General features: G+C 35.6%; 2 protein-coding genes across 2 annotated transcripts in view; one reads left to right on the top strand and one right to left on the bottom strand.

The window, feature by feature from the left end:
* The window catches only part of LOC145731064 (odorant receptor 67c-like), a 179,942-nt gene that overhangs the window by 89,501 nt on the left and 66,990 nt on the right, over positions 1-23,451 (bottom strand). The gene's annotated exons all lie outside the window — the stretch shown is intronic.
* On the top strand, positions 1,289-23,415 carry LOC145731057 (glucose dehydrogenase [FAD, quinone]-like). Its single transcript, XM_081982641.1, has 9 exons — positions 1,289-1,588; positions 5,026-5,241; positions 9,742-9,851; positions 11,286-11,435; positions 15,242-15,536; positions 17,633-17,780; positions 19,174-19,374; positions 21,134-21,464; positions 22,856-23,415. The coding sequence occupies exons 1-9, from the start codon at positions 1,384-1,386 to the stop codon at positions 23,063-23,065; spliced, it is 1,866 nt and encodes a 621-aa protein (XP_081838767.1). The 5' UTR covers positions 1,289-1,383; the 3' UTR covers positions 23,066-23,415.

Genomic DNA, 23,451 nt, shown 5'->3' with positions numbered 1-23,451 from the left:
TCAAGATGGTATCAATTAAACCGATTCTTGTATGAACCAACCCCCCTAAACTTGTCTTCTTTTTGTCTTTTAAAAAGTAAAAACTGAATTTCGAACCTGAATTTTATGTTGGTTATTACACTATGAAAAAAGTAAATGATTAGGAATAGTGTAATTTTTCGGGATAATAGACATATTGCCATGGAACTAGAACGAAGGAGCGTTCAAACATAAATAAAATGAAATCAAAATTTAGTTGTCAATGTGGACATTTTAATTCACTGACTGTCTTAACTATACCTGAAACTATAAGGCAAATTACTCTTTGAAAGCCAGAAAAAATCTGCAGTGTTTTTTCCAATAGGAAAATTTGACGTCACTCAAAAGCTGGATTACTCTTTGTGTAGAAAAACAATTATTAAAAATGTAGCTTTATTTAATCAAAACAAAAAAAACAATTCTATCAGGCATTGGCCCACTCAAATCGTTGAATTAGTTTTACCAGTTGAACCAGTTTAGAAGTGTTCTACAGGGTGGGCCAGTTTTAAATGTCGATAATCCACTATTCGAAAGTCCATCAAAAATGGACGTTGACATGTATTATGTCATTTTACTGAAAAACGATTCCTAAGGAAGATACAGTCCTCCCAAATTTAGTTAAAAAATCATTTTTTTTGCTATAACTGTCAGACCGTTGGAGCAATTTTGATCAAATTTTGAACAAGTACTTATGAAATGAATGCTCATTATGTGATGTGAATGACGTTTGTCAAACTTAAGTGGCATAGATGGTGTTCATTTTCCCACTCTATTTTCAACGCTGACTCGATATTTCCCAAAAATTATAGTTTTTTAGTTTGTTTGTTCAATTGACAGAAATTTCAAAATTTCTTTTACGAGATAAACGAGTTATTAGGTCTTAAAACTCAAAAAAAAGAGGGATATCCGGACAGGCAATTATTTTATAAAAATAAATCTACAAGAAGTGGTTTCTCCTTCAAAAGATCTAAGTTGAAATAAGATCAAAATTGCTCCAACGGTCTGACAGTTATGACAAAAAAACGATTTTTTAAACTGAAATTTGGGGGACTGTATTTTTCTCAGGAACCATTTTTTACAAAAATGACGTAATACTTATTTTTTGATATGCTATCGAATGGCGAATTATTGACATTTAAAACTGGACCACCCTGTATATTCCAAACTGAAACGACAAATAACTCTTTTTGAGTAGCTGACATCATCAAATTTCAGAGTATATATTTTCAGGTACTTATTTATTTTTCTGTCATTTCACTTTACACAAAAAATGTAAACAAAACGATCTATTAAAAAAAAATTACTGGGCAGTAAACCTTAAGTTTAGCTCTTTGAAAACGTAAAAAATATTATTGACGAAGAAGAATGTTTCAGGTTCAAAATTTAAATTTTTTGTTAATATTCGGTATTTTCGTTTCCATCCGTTTGACTGAAGTTGAGTGTTTGTACGAGAATGCAAATTTAACAGAAGTAGTTGAAGATCTTGAGCTTGCAATCAACGAAGCCCTTGCTTATGATTCACCGAGTGATTTCTCATCATACATTGAGACAACGAGTAGCAATGTTACTGGTAAGTATGTTCAGGATGTTTTTAGAAATTTGTGAATATTCAGAGTTGGATGTGTGGCGAAAAGGACTTTTTAAATCAGAGTAAACAGTAGGATAGTTATTTCGTGTTACCCCGTATTTTGATTGTTTATGTTCTCGAACGTCGAAGATTCAGCTGCTGGTGAGAGAGAGAGATTTATGTCATAGTTTGAAGTTGAAGAGAGAATACCAATTTCATGAATATTCCCGAATTCCCTCTAATCCATGGAAGCCTATATAAGCCAGGAAGAGTCAGTTGTTGTTGTGATTGTTAACGCGCTGTCAGTTAAATTTTAGACAGCAGTTGTCAGTGTTTGTAAAGAAAAGGAAATACAGTGCGAGTTAAAAGTATCGAGTGACGTTTTGTGAGAACACATTTCTATTACTTGTGTTATTTGATGCACTCAATCAATAGTAAAATGACTATTACGAAAGCCAAACTGATGGTCAATGATTAGTTTTCTTTCCTCGATTATTTTATGTATTTTTCTATTAATTAGGACTACATGATTTTACTTTGTTTATAGTAGTTTTAAAGTCATAATCGTCTGGCGTGTTCCAGATAAGAAAACAACGGCGTAAAGAGAACATAATGTCCTGAAGGTCGAAACAGCCCATTGGCCTATGGCCGAGGGATAAGTTCTGATGGACATTATACTCTCTCTAACGCCTATAGGGCATACAATGTTTTATGTTTCACATAATTTAGCAAATTATTTACTGTTTCTGGCATTGAGAACTGAGGTATGTTGTTTATAGCTTTTTATGTACCAAGGCCGTTAGAGAGAACATAATGTCCCGAGAACATGATGTGCAGAAACAGCCCGAGGGCCTATAGGCCGAGGGACAGGTTTCGGCCTGATGGACATTATACTCTCCATAACGCCTGTGGTGTAAACAATGATCCATGTTTCACCTAATTCGGCAATTATTTACCGTTATGTGGTTTGGTGTTTATTTTACCTGAGTAATGTGACTTTGATAGTCCTGTCAGTCAGTGAAAATAGAAAAAGCTGGAAGAAATTTTACAAATTCTAAAAGGAAATCTAGCACAAGCTAATGAAAGTTTATTACCTATAGGTCAATAGCACCCTAGGATAGGGAATACGAAGTTTTTATAGCATGGAACAATGAAACTGACGAATTTTCAAAATGGGTGAAATTTACAAAAGGCCCTCTAGCGCCGAGAACTGAAAAGATATCGAAATACAGGTTTACCATTAATATAATTACTAATTTTTTAAAACTCTCAATCCGGATACCCAGTTCGTGCTGCTTTTAGTTTGCTGCCAACATGCTCATAAACACACACACATCTGTACTCAACTCTATGAGTTAGAAAGTGCTATGAACGCCATCTGTCGTTCCCAAATCTAGGAACAGCACCATTAATGCCGCATCATTCGGTAAACACCGATCTGATTGGTTGAAAATGGTCAAGGATTGTAAACAGTACAGGAGTGCTTAATCCCATAAGCGCAATCTTGCCGGTATCGGCTCGGGCCGGTGACGATTTTTACGTCACCATGGGGTCGGAGTAAACCGAAATCACAGGCACCCTTGACAATCTCGTACATAGCGTCTCAGGCGAATATTTAGCGTATTGTGCGCCCGAAGGCCCACTGTGACGTCAGAATTCATTCGCCGCCGGGAAACAAAATCGGCCGATCGAGCAATCCTGTACTGTTTACCGTCCTTGGAAAATGGTGAGGTTTTGTTTTTTGTTTATCAATCCCAATCCTCTGACCGGTTTCGCCGTATTACGGCTCATCAGAGAGGCTATAGGGCTTGATAACCAAAGAACAAAACCTTCGTTCCAGTATAGTCAACTGGATGCCAGAAATGATAGTTGTGTGCAACATCTGGTGACCTGTACTCAACTCTATGAGTTAGAAAGTACAGATGGCGTTCCCAAATCTAGGAACAGCACCATTAATGCCGCATCATTCGGTAAACACCGATCTGATTGGTTGAAAATGGTGAGGTTTTGTTTTTTGTTTATCAATCCCAATCCTCTGACCGGTTTCGCCGTATTACGGCTCATCAGAGAGGCTATAGGGCTTGATAACCAAAGAACAAAACCTTCGTTCCAGTATAGTCAACTGGATGCCATCTGTACTTTCTAACTCATAGAGTTGGGTACAGATGTCACCAGATGTTGCACACAACTATCATTTCTGGCATCCAGTTGACTATACTGGAACGAAGGTTTTGTTCTTTGGTTATCAAGCCCTATAGCCTCTCTGATGAGCCGTAATACGGCGAAACCGGTCAGAGGATTGGGATTGATAAACAAAAAACAAAACCTCACCATTTTCAACCAATCAGATCGGTGTTTACCGAATGATGCGGCATTAATGGTGCTGTTCCTAGATTTTGGAACGCCATCTGTACTTTCTAACTCATAGAGTTGAGTACAGATGTCACCAGATGTTGCACACAACTATCATTTCAGAGATCTATTATTAATTTTTATCAAAACACGTACTGATTGTTGTGGTTCACTACCAAAAATAGTCCATAATGAATTCGACGTATTAATTCTTAGTTGATGATCAGTAAGTCATGTAGTACTCACCTGTTAACTTTTAATTTCAATTGTGGTATTTGAGAATCCAATAAAATGGAAAATTGAAAAACAAAACCTTCACAAACTGTTAATATAGAAACAAAACAAAAGAGTGGAGATGGTGGGACCTCTAAGTGGAAACGTCGATTCCTAAAAGTCTACAGGGAATTGTCTTGTGCGGTGCACTTCCAAGAGGCGGAAAGGTTAAAAACCTAGGAGAAGACCACGTGGATGCGACAGTGACGATTATATAGGAATGACTATATCTTTTTCTCGGATCGTACCCTTAAGCGATTTTTTAGACCTTTTTGTGTGTGTAAAGTTACTTTTGTGAAAATTCTAGAGGTTTAGGGGCACAGGCCTGACTTTCTGAGCCTCTTACGTATTGAGATGGCTTTGAAAGTCTATTGAGATGTAAATACAAGATTTGACTGGATGCTAACAAGGAAGAGAGGCCATTGGATCTCACGAAACAAATAAACAACTTTTTAGTAGGCAACACACCGCACTTTCATCAAGGTTCATTGCCAAAAAATACCTTTTCATAAAATCGTGCAAAAAATAACAATTTTTTGAATAATTTTTAGTGCAAAAACTTCTACTTTTTTTGCACTAGTGCAACACGTGTTGTGTATACATGTTTTTTTTTGATAAACTTTGCTCGGAAAATTATTGAGATTAAATATTCCGACAATCTAATCTTGGGACCGCAGGTCAAAAGATTTTATCCAAAGAACACTAAATAAGGAAAAATGCTATGTTTTTAAATTTAAAAATGCTATGTTTTTAAATTTTGACATATACAGATTTTTAACACATATTTTTATGACGCTGTTTTTTTCTCTTAATAGACTATGGCACGTTCGACTTTATTGTCATTGGATCTGGGCCGGCTGGTTCCGTAATAGCTAATCGTCTCACAGAAATCGAAGGTTGGACTGTTCTTCTTCTCGAAGCTGGTTCTAATGATAGCGTTTTGAATAGAATAATAGGATTGTCTTCTTATGCAGCTGTAAGCGATAACGACTGGGGACACGTATTAACGCCTCAAGAAAACGCATGTGGAGGTAAGTACACGAAATATGATATAAAATGCTTAAATATTAAATTCTGCATAATATAGGGTAGCTAAAAACTTATTTGACAAACCGCAAATGTGTATTTAAAGAAAAAATATTAATTCTAAAAAGTCCAACATAAACAGAAATAAACTAGCTACCTACCCAGTATTCAAATAACTTTAAAATAATTCTCTTCGAATCCAACTTTATCGTACCCATAAAAAAATATTTAGATCTAGTGACTGCCAGGTCCAAATAGCAGATCCACCTCATTCGATACAATGTAAAACAGTTTAGAAAACAAGTAAGCATAATAGGACTCCATGTCCTGCTGCACCCAAGCCATGTTGCCCTGCACGGTCACACCTCCACAGTGACAAAGGGAAAGTCGCCCTCATTTTAATTTGTTAAATGTTGAACTTGTGAGTGTCCACCGCGGTTTTTTGTTGTGTGACGTCCCTTTCGTGTCCATTTGGTCTCCTCAGATAGACATGCAGTTTTTACATCATTCAACTTCTTCGGGTTTTGATTAAGTTTTTTCCCCCTTAAAGAATAAAAAACGTAGCTAGTAACTTCACTTTTTGACATCAACACTGGGTTTTGATTAAGTTTTTTTCCCCTTCGAGAATAAAAAACGGAGCAACCTGTCACCTCTGTACCAGAACTGGGTTTTTGATCAAGGTTTTTTCCCCCGTGCAGAATAAAAAACCACCTTGGTACATTTGGGTTCAACTGTCCCCCCTTTTAGAATGACAGTCAGCAGACTAGTGATCTAGTTAAGCCTCTGAAGATGGGTGTCTGAATACACCCGAAACATGTTAGGCAATTAACAACCTTTTTAATAAATATTTGTGGAGATCGACTCTGAGTTTTGATTTCACTTATAAGTAAGCATAAGTAGTATTCGCGGAACAAAGATAAGTCACACAGGGTGGTTCAGTAAAAAGCGTATGCTACGTGCAAATAGTATATTCTATATTATGAGCGGAAAGAACATATTTCCGCTTGCACATGAAAATTGCAGCTTAAGGCAAAGCCGAAATATAGATGATATTTTTTCGACGACTGCTGTGGGGTGGAGTAGAAGGACAACCCACATCATTTTCGTCGTTCGAACTCATTGTCACCGATAAATCACTTTTACGGAATGTGTTTATTTCAAACCGGTATGTCAAGCGTTGTTATGGAAACGCCGAAAAAGTTGGTGAGTAGATTGTTAGTAGAAGGCAAAAACGCTCTAGAGCAGAAAATGATTCACTTTCTGCTCTCGCACCACTTTCTGCTTTTAAATGGAAGCGTACATGAGGTACTTTCAAAGTCAGCCGTCGAAAAAGTTTATTGATCCTTTACGAACTGGTTTCGGCCATTTAGTCCATCATCAGCACTGAAATTCGTCAGATCAAGGCCGATCCACTGGAGATCACCACGCAATCAGCCACCATGGACATGTGTTTGGTAGTTTTACTACTACTGTCGGTCTTGCTGACAGCTAAATTCGGTATACTAGGTCGTTAATTTTCTTCACTATCCTGTATGATCCTTCCCAGAGTCGTTGCATTTTTAGGCTCAGTCCTTTCTTTCTTCTGGATTAATACAACCACACAGCACAACCTTTCTTATAATTCCCAACAGCTGATCTGTAGTCCAGTTTTTTCTTCATACGGTCGCTGTTCAGTTTTAACTTATTTCTGGCAAGTTCATGAACGATCCGTAACTTTCTCTCTAAGTTGGCCACATAGTCAAGAAGTTGAACCGTATGCTGGTCTGGATCATCTTCTGGTTTGCCAAACATGAGATCTACGAGTAGCCTCATTTCTCGTCCTCTCAAAAGCATAGATGGTGTATAGCCTGTAGACTCATGCTGTGAACTCCGGTAAGCCAAGAGGAATAGCGATATCAGCTTGTCCCAATTTCTTTGATTATCGTTCACAAACATGGAAAGGTACTGATTGATGGTCCTATTATGTCTCTCGACCATTCTATCGGACTGAGGATGCAGTGGCGTCGTTTGAGTTTTTCATATCCCTAAAACGGTCATTAATTGCTTCCAAATATCTGATTCGAAGTTCCTGCCTTGGTCCGTGTGAATCTGCAAAAGTACCCCATGGTTTGCAATTACCTTAGTTCTCAACGCTTCTGCTACGGTGACTGCTTCCTGATTTGGCAGAGGTACTACTGCTCCAATTCTGAAAAGCTTGTTCTTGAAGTCAAATTTACGTCCAGTGCGTCCATTAGGTCTACTCCCAAAATAAATGTGTCGACAATATCAGCTACAAGGACTTTGGCTTGCTGTTTGAAGCTGCCAATTGTTATCTGAACAACTGTTTCGCCGTGTACAACTATCCGATCACCGTTTGCTGACTCCAAAATAGGCGTTCGTCGAAGTTTCTGCATGGTGTTATCAGGTCAAACCTCACAATAGATCTTGCGGCTCCAGTGTTAATAGTAAACTCACATTTATTGTTGTTTAATAGCCGTTGAGCAATTAAATTACCATTACACCTTTTAAACTAAGAATTACTTGCCAGGGGTCGCTACCTTACTCCGGCAACCTCGAGTTTTTCTGGTCCTGGTTTCGTTGGTACTGTGGGTTTGGAGAACGAGACCGCGCTGTCTGCAATTTCTGCTGCAATGTCTTTTACGTCTATAGTTGTAACATTTTATATCTTCTCTAGATGCAGAGTGACCTCTTCTGTTATTTACACTTCTTCTGTTATAATTAAATTCAAGGTAGAATCTTCTTGGTCTTGATCATTCGAAAATGTTACTTCCCGCACTCTTTCCTTTTTGTAGAAGATGTTCTTTTTGGCTTCAAATTCCAAGCTGTGGACTACGCCAGCAGTTAATCTTTTGAAACGGCCAAGACGAAGCGCCTGTTGCAGATCTGCTCCTCTGACACCATCAGTAGAGTTTTGGACCGCGATCTGGTGCAGAAACTCTTCTGGTATTTGAGGATACGACAGTCAAATGAGTCGCCTAATTTCAGCTCCAAATTCTGTCTCTGTCGGCCCTTGGGCTCTACTCCTTAATTGGTCCTGGTACACCTGTGTTAAGTACTTATTCCAGCGCGTTTGCAAGAGAATAGTAATCTCATTGTTTACACTCCGAACGGTTCTGGAGTATTTCGAGAGCTTTACCTCTTCGTGCCAAAACCAACTCGGTGGCTTTTTTATGTTTGATCCACCCATTAGCCACGGCGGCAGCCTCAAACTGCTTCCTATACAACTTTCATAGAATTTCTCCGTTCCATAGAAACTTGTTACTGTAGCGTGTGGTCGAACTTTCAGGTAGATTTTACTTTTTATACTTCTTGGTATACCTTTTCTAGTTTGTGGTTGATGTAGACTTGCAGCTCTGCTCGGTTATTATCCAAAGCTTGAAGAATAGCTTGTTGTTCTTTCTGTCGGCGTTGCTCATCCGGTTGGTAGCGTCTCTCGTGTTCTTCTTTTTCAAGGCGTCGTCGTTCTTTTCCTCTTGTTTTTCCAGTTACCGTCGTTCTTCTTCCTCTTGTTTTTCTCGCTGTCGTCGTTCTTCATCCTGTTGGTAGCGTCTCTCTTGCTCCTCTTTTTCAATACATCGTCGATGTTCCGATTCTTGCTTTTCTTTCCGTCGTCGTTCCTCTTCCGCTTTTTTTCCCTCTGTCGCTCCTCTTTATCAGCCATGAACATCTCAAGAAAATTTCAGCCATTGCGTCGTAATTGGTCGATCTTGTATTCACCATCCACGTACAGCACATTTGTTCACTCACTTATCCCACCCACTTCTCGACAACAAATATTACACTTTACGGGGTCCTTCTTGATAAGTGAGACATAAAGTCACTTTTACCACTCAAAGTTTCCGGTGCCTATTCTTGAAATGTGGCAAGGGAGCTATCAAGAGAAAAATATGTGGAAAAAGACAGGAACCCGCTATTGTTAGCTTCTTCTGTCACATTCTGTCAACACTTCTCTTGAGAATTTCGTTCCCTGCTTTCAAGAATTAGGGTCCTGAATCGAGTTTCTCCCTATACGTCCATTAAACGTCTGTTGTGTCCCGAACCTTCCAGCTAATGCTTTGATGGTACCGGAATATGTCGATAAGTAGTTGTTTTATGAATTTGCATTTTACTTGGGGTTAAATGGGTAACTTTCATATTTTAAGGCCTAGAGGGTTGAGACTTCGTATACTCCCCTAGTAAGTTTGGGACACCCCTGGGATGCGATGTTGTGCACTTTTTCCCTAGTTTTTCCTTAAATTTAAGGAAATCTTAATCTGGTTATGTGGCCTTTGTAACATTATTTTACGAATGTTTGGTATACCTATCTTCGATTAGTCTAAGAGGAAATAGATTGTAATACTCGTTCTATCAGAACATCATATCCACCCGTTGTTACAATAGGTATACTATTACAATTTCGAGAAGTGTTGTTAGTGTAGTTTTTTCAAATCAAACTACTTTCTGAACGTTGACTTGCGAGGGTCTTGGAAATTTTTTGTAATGCTAATAAAGTAATATTTTTTTAGCTGTAGTAAATCGTTCCTGTGCTGAGCGTTGCGGGAGAGTAATAGGTGGAGGAGCAAGTATTAATCAAGCAGTGTATGCCAGAGCCCACGAAGCTGATTTTGCTAGATGGGTAAGTTGTAAAAGTCAGAAAATAGTATAAGTCTGTTGCATGGAGATAATTTATTATTTATTTTCTATTCCATTTTAAGCTTTGATTTACATAGCCCAACTTAACCACATTTTTTCCATTATGGGCACTTCTTGCTAGAACCTATAATTATTGCTAAAAAATTTGAAAAAAGGTCTCGTACTTGTCTTGTTTGTTTCGTATAACTCTCTATGCACATATTAGATCCTACACGAATAACAACCTCCCTTTCAACCACCATCGAATAAATTTGCTCTAAGTTTTAGTGGGAATATGGGTGTAAGACTCACAACCTGAAAAATTCCGTCCTTTCTTTTCTCCTTTGCGGTATGGCAAAAATAAACCCAAAGACAATTTGTAACAGAATTATGAGTTTTTTTGACAGAATTTTTTTAGCATCTTTTAGCGAACATTTTGTTCCATGGTTGGCAGTGTAATACATTTTGTTGCTTTCTTTCAACAAAAAAGCTTTAAGGTGAATTTTAGTTATTTATACAAGTGACTTAAAACATTTTTCACCTCGAAGAACTTGAAGAAAATTGTTATTTTCGTGAATAAACAGGTCCAAATCAAATTTCAAATTTTCAGTTCAATTTTTTTCAGTTTCGGCATAATAATCTAATCCAACTTACTTTAGCTCAAAAGTGCATGATGTCGGTGATACAGAGTGTACAAAAGTACAATTTAGTATTAGTTTTTCGTAAATGTTTTTTTTAATCTTCAGCGTTTTGCTCCAAAAATTGCCGAAGAGGAGTTTGTTAGGGTAAATTTTATTTAATTTTATATTTCATTTTAAGATTTAAAGTTTTAATATGTGTAAGGTACCTGTGGTCTGGATGAAGTTATGTCTTAGTCATTTTGAACATTTGATAAATGCATTTTCTTTTTCTTAAATTATTACTGAAAGCTCACATTAACTATAGATTTAGATTGTTACGATTTTCCCGTGGGTTCACACAAAGTCAATTTAACTCAACAATTAATAAATTTATTTACACTTCAAAACACTCCGTACAATAATTAATTTAGCTACTAAAAACACTACTACAATTCCACAATTATTCCACTATTTAAACTTTACCGCGTTCCCAAATTCACTACTCCTGCGGTCTAAAACCGCTTCTTTTATATTCGCAAACCACGTTCTAGAACGACCGCAAAACGCTTCGCAATTTGCCTCGAATATCAAAGAATCTTCCAGGTGTGGCGCTTCCTAACTGTAGCCTACTGTAACACGCGCCCGGCCAGATATTGCGGCGCATCGGTTTCGAGTACTCGTTCAGAAGTATCGAGCATAGTAGGTTTGGGCAAACCGTAACAATATTAAAGAAAAAATTTACTAATTCAGTTTGTAGTGGCAGTTATTTTAATTGATCGCCTCAATTTATTACTTGTTGACATAAGTTTTGTTTACAGGTTGACATCTACGGAGCAACTGGTTGGTCATTTGATGAAGTTCTTCCTTACTACAAGAAATGTGAAAATGCAAATTATGAACCTTTAGCAGAAGGTTATCACAGTACGAGTGGATATTTGACAGTTAGCAACGACGCAGATTCAGATTTGGTATGCAACAATTTAAATGTAATTTTCTAATGTCCGGTTTCTGAACATCATCAGACTCTTGTCGATCGGGTGTACAGGGTGAGTCTGGAAAGCGACACCCCCTTGTTATTTTAAATAAAAAAGAATTTTTTAAAAAAAGTTTAAATGAAAATTGTAGGTGTTCATATGTACTAAATTTTGCAACACCAAACTATTATTCAGGGTAACTCATAAGTGAAATAACAGTCAAAACAATGTTTTCTTAAATGAAATTCTGTATATTTTATTGCATATTTAACAAGTACATTTAATTAAAAAAAAATTATATTACATGTTATTGTCAAATATTAATTATTTTTCAAAATATTCAACATTTTATAAAATTTGACATTTAAATAATCTGGAGGTATCTAGTTGTTATTACGCGGTACTAGGTCAGGTTGGGTCTAATGGTAGTGTCATAATTTCAAATTAATTGAAAATAAATTAAATTCCATTGTGTTCAAATGACGGTCAATTTACAATTATTGTAATCGTCTTTTATAGTTTTCCATAATATCTAATAAAGTTTGTTTGGAAATTGTATTAAGTTGCGTCATATCATTTGATTTGATTATCTGCTATGATATTTGCCTAATTCAAATTTCTAATTATGACTGACAGAGTAGTCGAAAGGACTATCATTGGACACATCAGATACCTAGTACCAGGTAATAGAAACTTCCTATTATTTAAATATCAAATTTTGAAAAATTTTGAATATTTCGAAAAATTATATTAAAATATTGCAAATTTCATGTTCTTTTTAAATATGTAATAAAATATACAGTTAATAAACCTTATTTTAACTGGTACCTCAATTATGAGTCACCCTGTATAACAGTTTGGTGTTGCAACATATAGGACTATGCACACCTAGAATTATTATTTGATTTTTTTTCAAATTTTTTTGACTTTGCAGACTCACTCTGTATAGTCATTTTTGCTGAGCTGCCTTTCTCACAACTTACGAAAGCGATAGATTTAAAAGATTTATACAGTGTGGAACAGCCAAATGGAATAAATTCGATAACGAATAAATGAGAGCGTGTTGGGAAAAACGCTTGGACACGTCGATTTGTATTTTTAGATGCGCATTTATTAAAAAAAAATAAAAATTATATAGGGTGTGTCATGTGACAGTGGCCGATACCAACTTTCTTATTTTAAATACAACCCCCTGTATATTATTAGTTTTTTGGATTCTTCAGAAAATTCTAGACATAATTCATGTACAATGTCCCATACCTATCTTCAACTGTTTCGGAAATATTAAGTTACAACAATTAACATTAAAAAAAGAAAATTATTTTATTTCACAAATTCGCTACATTACACTCAATACTTATTTTCACGAACATTTTGAACATCTCTTCGATTGAAATTAATGTTTTTTTGTTTTTTTTGACATTATTTGTGAAATAAAATAATTTTCTTTTTTTAATATTAATTTTAGTAATACATCTGAAAACACTTAATATTTCCGAAACAGTTGAAGATAGGTATGGGACATTGTACATGAATTATGTCTAGAATTTTCTGAAGAATCCAAAAAAATTATAATATACAGGGGGTTGTATTTAAAATAAGAAAGTTGGTATCGGCCACTGTCACATGACACACCCTATATAATTTTTATTTTTTTAAATAAATGCGCATCTAAAAATACAAATCGACGTGTCCAAGCGTTTTTCCCAACACGCTCTCATTTATTCGTTATCAAATTTATTCCATTTGGCTGTTCCACACTGTATAGATAAGAAGTAGTCCATATTTCTACAGTGGAGCAGTGAGTGTAAGTGACAGCAAAAATACAAAGTCGATCTCCAATTTTAAGGTATGTATGTTGTGATGCTTGAAAACTTGTTTGGTTAAGCGAATTCTTCACAAAATCATAAAAGCATTCTAGATTTTCCGTTTGGGAAATTAATGATGAAAATTCTACAAAATGTAGGAAAACCTGTTTGGTGGTTATGATCTTAGCATTCCCTAGATTAAAAGGAAGGAGAGGTGCTTTCAATGGAATAATTGTGGGGTCATCATCAGTCAGATGAGTCGGTGTCACAAACGGTGTATCTAGAAGAAGGAATGGCACCATCAGGTTCATTTTCCTGTGGAACAGAAAAAAGTCTAGGTTATTGAATTTGCGCTTTGTGAATAATCTTCTTATCTTTAGTTACTATTTTGTTACCAATGTCTTGATCAACAATTTGTTTTTTCCTTCTAGGTTTATATTTACTTCTTTGAGCTGATTTATCAGTTACAAAAACTTTCTGATTGAAACTAAATTCAGGTGGATTTTCACGATTTCTGTTACGGTTTTCAATTAAACGTGTTTTTGTTTCTAAAGACATGGTCATACATTTTCTGATAAATCGTTTCCAGTCTTTCTTTTCTGTCATTAATATATTTATTAACGATTATTTTGTCTGCTAAATCAAATGGGTCTAAATCGTTAATACGTGCATTAATAATATCAAAAGGTTTCTGTTTAGTAACACTGTGAATTGATGAGTTGTATCCTATTATAGAATATTGCATTAATTCTTTAGGAGTTAATGAAGAATCTTTAAGTTTTAAAACTCGATACAATTCAATTAACGTCGAATGCAATCGTTCAACAGGGCTATTACTGTTGGAATTACCAGGCGTTGTAAAGTGCAATTTAATTTTGTGAAGTTTGCAAAATTCTAAGAGCAAGGACGTTTTAAATTTCATACCATTGTCACATGTTATTTGTTGAGATAGGCCATGGTGACTGATAAAAGTTGCAAGATTATTTAACACAATTGTTGCGGTACAGGCTGCTTCAAGTTTGTATGCCTGGGCGTAACGCGAGAAGACATCAATAATTGTGAGAAACTTTAATTTGGAATACGTCCATATGAATGCACTCATAAGGTTGAGAAGGTGTAGGGGAAATACTAAAATAAATTTTTGGTGGATGTCTGTCGTATATCGTTGGTTTGCAAATTTCACAGTTATTTACATAAGTTGTCAGATCTATCTTCATGTTCGGCCAGTAATAGAGCTATTTTAGTGTCATTAAACCTTCATTAATACCACGATGACTTTTATTATGGTGATATAATAAGCTGCTTTTGTCGATTTTCATCTTCGACGTCGGTTACTAATGTTCTTGTAAACACGAGCTTATAAGAATTATGTTGAAAAGTTTGTGGTAAAATGATACTGATTCAATTAGCTAAGTCTATTTCGGATCTATGTTATTTCTTCCCGATAATTTTCAAGAGATGTGTGTTAGGAAGGTTTTGGCTCATCAATTTTTTAAATAAAAAAAATTTTATAGGCATTCAAACCGCAAGATTTTGTTGTGCTTAAATAGGGAGTCACTTCCTAAAATTTTTTGAATTAAGGTGAAAGTAGTTTTACTGGTACAAATTGGATTCTGTTTTTTTAGTACCAGCGAATGTCATTGCAATACAGTACGTCCTGAAGCCACAAACCTACGAATCTTTCTTGTTTTACGCACTTAAAATTATATATTAGTATAAAATATAATCTCAGAGTAAGTACTGACCTTTTAAACATTCTATGAGCTTATTATTAAGTTCTTCATGGTTTACACGAAATGATTTTAAGACTACTTTACTCATAATCTGTGTGTTAGCAATTAGATTTCAAACTTTTTTTATCTTAACACAAAGAAGATTTGATCTTTTCTTACCTGAGATATCTACTGAAACTCATATCTGTGTCCTCATATTTTCCACATTATTTATTCACTAAATTTTATTTAGTAACGTGTTTGCTTCTTTGTATTTCAGACTCAGGCCTTTATAGATGGATTTGTAGAAGCTGGTTATAACTTGACTGACTTCAATGGACCGTCAACTGTTGGTGTAACCAGAATACCACTTACGTACAATCCAAATGTTCGGCAAAGTCCAGCAAGATCTTTTCTGGACAGTTTTCTCAACAGAACTAACTTAGAAGTTAGTCTCAACAGTTTCGTTACTCGCGTTATTATTTCCAACGAAACTTTGAACGCTACTGGTGTGGAGTTTGTGAAAAATCAAACGGCCTACGTTGCTAATGCTAAGTACGAGGTTATAGTCGCAGGTTAGTATTATCGCTCAAGTGAATCTTGGGACGGTCAGTTAATGAAAACTACCTTCTCCTTTTGCATAACTTTTTCAACATTTTTCAAACAATTCAATATGTTAAAGTTGATACTCCAATGTCCTTGTGTGTAGTCCTGTGGCTTTTTGCAGATTTAACAATATTCTCGTAGACAATAATTTATTGGGATTGTGTTGGGACGTGATGTTTGGTTTTATGGGCAATTAAGGCCTGGTTGCACAATCGCAGTTTAAAGACCGGTTCAGTTGCAGTGCGATTGGGAGTTCCACTGCTCCAAATGCATTGCTGCCAAGTGACGAGTTCAATATAAACCTATTTCGAAGGTTGAACTGCTGTTGTACAACTGGGCCTAAGTAGGCAGTAGTAACGTTGCGTACGTTATTATTATACGTGACATCATTACTCCCTATACATTTTGAGAAATTTCAAATCGAGGTAGTTTAAAAAAGTGCTACGCAAATGACGTACCTATTGTAGAAGAAAAAGCTGAATCCTTAGAATCGGATAACAACATTTCAACAACTTTATTTGCTGTCCTTACATCTCTTCTTCTTAGTCGTGTTCTCATGCCTGGAATCAGGTACATAACTATTCACTTTAGTCTTCCATGTTTGTCGGTCTATTGTGTCAGGTCGCATTCGTTTTCGTGCACGATGACGTAATTTGGGAAAACCATAATTTAACCAACTGCCAAATTAAGTCATTGTGACATTAAAAAGGCTTTGCTCGCTCCGTCAAGCGTGAAAACGAATCAGTTAACAGGGTTTGTAGTACTTCTTAACTTGGTCCACCATCTAACAGGAGATCTGCCTCTCGTTTACCTTCCACCTTCCCCTGTACTATCAATTTTTTTAGGTTGTCTCCCCCTCGTCTTGTAGTGTGTCCAAATTATTTTAGGATTCGTCTGCGACATATTGTAGACAGTCTGTCTTTGACCTTTAACTGTTTTACAATAGATGCTTACATACAAGAATATTATTAATTAAAGTTGAAAGTATCCTGTCATTTCAGCCCTTTTGTGTTCATTTGCACTTTCATTCTTGGGTGAAAAAGTCAAGTATAATTCCCTAAAACTCTTTTTAACGTTTTCTGGTATTTTTCCAAATAAGGGAGATACGCTCAGTAGAAGCAGAAACTACACACATGTTTCTACAATTTTTCATAAGCATCTACCTACCCTACTAAGCATCTATGGGGAGTAACAGCTCGTTGCATGTGAGTGTCTATTTTTTCAACTAGCTGAGTTAGAAGTTGTTCTAACCAAAAATATTCTTACTGTTTCATTCGAAGACAACTGTGAATAAAGTCTTCTGGTTTCATTCCAAGTATTTCTAGGATGTTGACCTATCCAAGGATATTATTTGACCAACTTGCCACTCTTTGATCAAGTTGTTCGTTTTTTTATTTTCTACTGCTAAAAGGTTTTTTAAGGGACCCATAGCCCATATAACGACGAACAAGTACGTTGCAACGATTCCTGACACCTCCATCAACACTAAAGCTTCTTCTTCTTCTTCTCTTATTTTAAGTCTAAGGCTTGTATTTTTAAACTTAGTTTTCCTGGGATATGGATGTCCAGGAGTCTTGCCTTCGTTTAGGAGGTCTGCCCAGTGGTCGGCGTGTCTGTGGAAACCCGTCTCGAGTGATTTTTGCTACCCTGTCCATATTCATTCTAGTGACATGGTAATTTCAGGCCCTACGCTTCCTATCTCGTGTCCCCTATCTCGCACTCGTTTCTTATGTCAGTGTTCCTTTTTCGGTTCTCTTAGGGTGTATCGTGCTATATTCCTCAGTATTTTCATTTCAGTTGTTCGCAGTTCGTACAAAGGTGATATTGTATGTAAAGGTCGCAAAAAAATTAAAAGATTCAAACTAAGGCATTACTTTTTTTCTGTATTATATGTGTATACTTGTTTCTGTTTTCTTTCTGTCTATTACAGTGTTTGAGATATTTAGTTTATTGAAATTAGTTTCGAAATGTGCTTTATTTCTAGCTAGTCACTTGAACGCTCAAAATACCTTACACACACGTCAAATAATCATATTTACTATTTTTTTTTTGTTTTTTTTTTAAGCCGGCGTATGGATGTCAGCTTCCATATTAATGCACTCAGGTATTGGGCCACGTGAGCACTTAGAAAATTTAACCATTTCTGTAATTGCCGATTTACCTGTGGGACAAGCTGTTCAGGATCATGTTTATTTCAGTGGTGTAATATTTAAGTAAGTCTCTTATTTGCATATTTTAATTAAGAATCATTTTTATTCAGTTTTATCACGGCTCTTAAGTAATAATATTTTTTCAAGCAAGTAACTCAACAATTAAAAAAAAAGATAAATGTTTAAAGTAGTAGTGTCTTTGGTTGTGCCTTTTTCTTTAAATTCACTTTTGTAAAATATATACTGCTTGTTTATGTTAAAACCGAAAATATTCAACAAGAAATATGTGGACCTAACCCTATTTTGTGAATGTTCTTGACTCGTAATCTTTATGAAAATACTAACGTATCCATGTAACATGTGCAAGCAATTGTTTATTAGTTGTTTTTGCTCAGATGGTCAAAAGAAGTTTTTTTTTACTGGTTTTATTGGCTCCACCAACGGGCGTGTGCCCCTGAGCCCCAGATAGCTACAGAAAGGTCTAAAAAATCGCTTGAAGGCACGATCCAAGTAAAGATATAGTCATTCCTCGTGGAAAATATAACCCTCACTGTCACATCCACGTGGTCTTCTCATAGGTTTGCACCTTTCCCGCCTCTTGGGTGTGCACTGCACAGGCAAAGTTCACGTAGACTTTTAGGAATCGACTTTTCCACTCAGAGGTCTCACCAGCGAGTGGGAAACTCGACCGGCTGCGGAATTTGGTAGTCAACTTCAAATTTTCCTGAACCCCGTTTCAAGAAACGTGGTTTCTGAGTGGTAAAAAACGATATGAAACTGACGTGCGGTACGGGTCGGGAAGTTGTACTTGGGACAAGTTCCAATCCACAAAGCACACTTTGCAAACACTGGTTAGATTATTGTCCAGAACAAAGACCATCTAACAAGATTTTAAGGATTTTTGACAATTTTAACTCGTGACGCTTTTTAAATTTTGTTAAAATAAATTTTTGTACGACTTTTTTGAGTGATTAAAGCACCTGTTTTGAAAACGAGAAGGACTAGATTCTGTCTAGTTTCTGATTGCTAGGGCTAACAAACTGAGAAGTAAATACTTGCTGTACCTACTTATTGTTCAGCTAAACGGAAAGTACCTAACATACAGGATGAAAGGACATTTGTTAGAATATTTTTATTTTATTTAATAATTAGGGTGATATTGATACATCTCAGACAAATTAGAGCTGTCATCCATCAGTAAAGCTTACTTACTGTTCTTGATACTTAACATACTATTCATTATTTTGATTGATAATAACGGCTTATTTTTCGGTTTTCAACATATCTTACGTAAACAAGTTATTATTTTTCTGACGTAATAAATTGTTAATTCTTCACTTGTCAAACCTTTTACCAAAATAATTATACTAAGCGTAAGCTGCTATTTTAACATTCATTTCAGATAATTAGACTACTACATCTTAAAAAATTACAAATTTTTACTTAAATTTTGCAGAAATAACCAAACCTTACTCAACTACACGTTTGATGAAGCAGTGGATCGTTATGCTAAACATCTGCGTCCTTTAACAACCGTTAGTGACGTGATGGCCTGGTCAAATTATGGAGAAAACACCACTTACGTGAGACCAAACATTGAATTTGTTATAAATGATAATCCACATATAACAGGAGTTTCATCACCTGCGACACTTGCGTAAGTTAAGTTTTATACTAAGAAATTTTTTATACTACGAAGTTAGTGTGTAATGTTTGATATTGCCTAGTAATTTTCTACAAAACTGAAAGAGAACAATATTTTTCTAAATGGTCGTCGAAGGAACACTTTCACTAAAACATAAAATAATATTTTAGTACAAGTACTAAAACCAAGACTAAAACGATAGTATACTGTGATTATATCAAATACAACTTTTTTGTGATATTTTTATATCAATACACTGCCAGACGGGTTTAAACAGACTCAAAAACAACTTTAAACGACTCTGATGCAACTAGAAAGTTTGAAACCTGAAAATTCAAATGATTGTTAAGCCAGTATTTTTTGACATAACCTATTTAAAAGTGGTGAAGTTTTGTTTTTGTTTATCAATCCCAATCCTCTGACCGGTTTCGCCGTATTACGGCTCATCAGAGAGGCTATAGGGCTTGATAACCAAAGAACAAAACCTTCATTCCAGTATAGTCAACTGGATGCCAGAAATGATAGTTATTGTGCAACATCTGGTGACATCTGTACTCAACTCTATGAGTTAGAAAGTACAGATGGCGTTCCCAAATCTAGGAACAGCACCATTAATGCCGCATCATTCGGTAAACACCGGTCAGAGGATTGGGATTGATAAACAAGAAACAAAACCTCACCATTTTCAACCAATCAGATCGGTGTTTACCGAATGATGCGGCATTAATGGTGCTGTTCCTAGATTTGGGAACGCCATCTGTACTTTCTAACTCATAGAGTTGAGTACAGATGTCACCAGATGTTGCACAACAACTATGACCTGTTTATTTATAATATCTGCTGTGAAAATCATACTGTCAACTAGCCAAGCACATTGGATCACTGTTGCCAATCTAATTCGTAATCACTTCTATAGACTATAGTAATAAGGATTTTTATAGTTTGTGGATTTACCTTAAGTTTTTTACTAAACAATAGGCCAAACCAATTTATTTTCATAAGTAGTTGTTTCGGGACGTACACTTTACTTTACTAAAGTTATATGGATAACTTGCTTATTTTAAGGTCTAGAAGGTTGAAGACTTCGAACTAGAATTAGTTTCGTTCACCCCGTTCCACCGCAAATGCGATGTGATCAAAATGTGCAATTCTTTCCTAGATTTAGGTTAGGTTAGATTAAGTCGTATTTGGGCATCACTAGTTCTTCCTTAAATTGGATATGGATAGATGGTCATGCGTGCTTTGTACCTTAGGCGACAGTTTTAAACGTCCTTCCAAGTCCAAACCCACCGACAAAATCAAATTACCCTTAACTACTTCTCTCAAGAAAACATCACCAATATTGTTTACTAAGATCCTTCTAACACAAATGATGTTTTAGGTACCTCGGTGATTAGTTCACCGCCAAAAAATATTTTTTTCTATTACAATAATTCAGTGGCTCTATTTTCACAGCAGCTTCAATAATGGCAACAGTATTTATTGGGCTAAACTCATTTTTAAGTGGTCTGTATACAGTTTGCAACGGATCGTATTTTTTTGTATGTCAACATGGAAAAAAGCGTTTAAAAAGAAGATTACAAGAGTTTAAATTTTTTGTAAAGATGAAAAACTAAAATAGGTACATTTGGTTATAGAAAACGTGGCAAACATTCTTCTACTGACCACCCTGTATCATTATTGCCAAACTTTGTCTTAACGAAAATTATGTTAGCCAGTAGCTACTCATATAACTTGCTAATTGCGTGCTAACAAATAATGCTTTGTTTAGGTTTACGGATGAGGCATTGAATTATACAGTAGACGATTCGTTCACCAACGCTCAAGGACTTGTAGCTGTCTGGCATCCAAAATCACGAGGAACGATCACTTTACAATCAAACGATCCCAAAGATCGACCTTTGATAGATCCAAATCTTCTTGCAGAAGATAGTGATGTAGAGATTTTGGTTAAAGGAATTCAGGATATTGTGGCAATAAATAAAACATCAGCCTTTCAAAATTTTCCCATTGAAGTGTACATTCAAGACGCCCCAGGGTGTGACGCTGAGAAGTTTTCCAAAGATTGGCTAATTTGTGTTGCAAAATATTGGTCTATTCCTGTAAGTAGTTTTGAAAAATTAAGATTTAACTACTATATAGTTGTTTTCGCCGACTGATGTTAATAATTCTTTATTAACCTTATTGACCTTAACAGGTTTTGGTGTCGCCAATCACTACAAGACGTATACAGGGTGTTTCAGAGTGGTTGCGACAAAAGCCTAGGGGAGATTCTCCTGGCAAAATCAAGCAAACAGTTTAACAGAACATGTGTCCGCAATCCGCAAGTGCTTTTGTCACTGGATATTTTTTAACAAAAAAATCATACGCCACTGGTTTTTTTCAACACAAAAATTATTTTTTTATTTTCTGTTCAATTCTGAAGAGAAAAAGACTCGTTCTCTCAAAGACTCAATTTTTTCCTAGGGTGCCCCATTTTTGAGTACAAAAATAAAAATCATTTTTATGCGCCCCTAAAAGCAATACGTTTTTTTTTTAAATATCAAATTATTGAACAAAACAACATTATTTGAACAAAACAACAGCTGCCGCACTTATGGCCGTTTGCACCAGTTTTTTTAAGCAACACTTAAGCAAGCAAACTTGCTCTAAATTTGTTTTTTCTTTTTGAAATCTGAACACCCTGTAACTCGAGAACAACGCATTTGCGGACACATGTTCTCTTGAACTTTTTGTTTGCCAGGAGAATCTCCCCTAAGCTTTCGTCACAACAACTCTGAAACATCCTGTATAATCTTAGTACTAAAATACCGGGTGTCCAGTAAGCACATGATCAAAAGGGTACTGTGACATTCTTTAGATCGAAAGGTGACGATTTGACGTAATTGTCATTAGAAAAAAGTGTATGGTTCCATTGCTATTGATGATCAAAGTTCTTGAAAAAAATCTATTTTCGGAAATATTTGGAGAACGTTTCGATGGATTTTAATGAAACTTGTTGTGGACTGGTCTCTAAATAAGACTCACGGTTTGATGAAACAACCACGTCCATTTGCATTTGGCAAGTGCTAAGTTCTTTAGTGACTGGGTTCAAAAATTACCAGAACTTTTTATTTCGTCGTTAAAATTTATTTTTTATTATTTAATCTGATGTACTGGTCCTTTCTCAAGGCTTTACTAGTCTTGGTAAAATCTTCTAGCATTCATAGTTCTTCCGCAAAAAATATTTTTTGTGTCTGCTATTAGTTTAGTTAGTTATTAGTAGTTAGTATTATATATGACTAATAATCAAAAAACGACATCCTGCAAACCACTACACAACCCATCCAACCAACTTACTTAAGCTTCAGGGTACTAAAGACACACCCGTCAAGTTTTAGACCTGCAGTTCCAAAATAACATGGGCTTAAAAATTTAACACGTAAAATCCTATGTTGCGCGTTAAAAAAAAACGCACTGTATGTATAATACATATATAATTTTATTTCTGTAGGGTTGGCATGGAGTTGGTTCAAATCCTATTGGTAACGATACGTCGACGTCTGTTGTAAATCCAAAACTATTAGTACACGGATTTGGAAACTTAAGAGTTGCAGATAGCAGTATCATTCCAGAATCCCCTAGTGGTCATCCTCAAGCTACCGTCTATATGATTGGAGAACGAGCCGCTGACATAATCAAGGAAGCATACGGAAAGCTGTAATTAAGTATAAATGAATCTGCATTAGACGTTTTTAACTACATATTATTAAGTTCAGTATATATCAGAAAAAATCTAATAATTATATAAACAACGTTTGCTTAAATTATGAATTTGTATACTTTTTGTGTTTTGGTGGAGTTTTTCATTTATCTGAAGTCAAATCGTTGGTTACTTAAGTAGGGATAACCTGGCATAGGAGTTGAAATAAATATTTGTAAAAAACACATACAACAATACACTATCACGTTTCAAACTGCAACGTAGTCTGTACGAAAATCTGGCCCCTAAGATAAATTGTAATTGAATAAACAATTTAAATTTTAAAATAAATATATGTGCAACTATTGCTATATTCATGTTTAAAGCAAATCTACTACACAACTAAT

Source organism: Ips typographus, linkage group LG6, assembly GCF_016097725.1.
Source record: "Ips typographus isolate SLU linkage group LG6, UJ_Ityp_2.0, whole genome shotgun sequence".
Taxonomy (NCBI): domain Eukaryota; kingdom Metazoa; phylum Arthropoda; class Insecta; order Coleoptera; family Curculionidae; genus Ips; species Ips typographus.
Note: the sequence above shows the minus strand (reverse complement) of the source record. Positions and strands in the feature narration are given on the sequence as shown.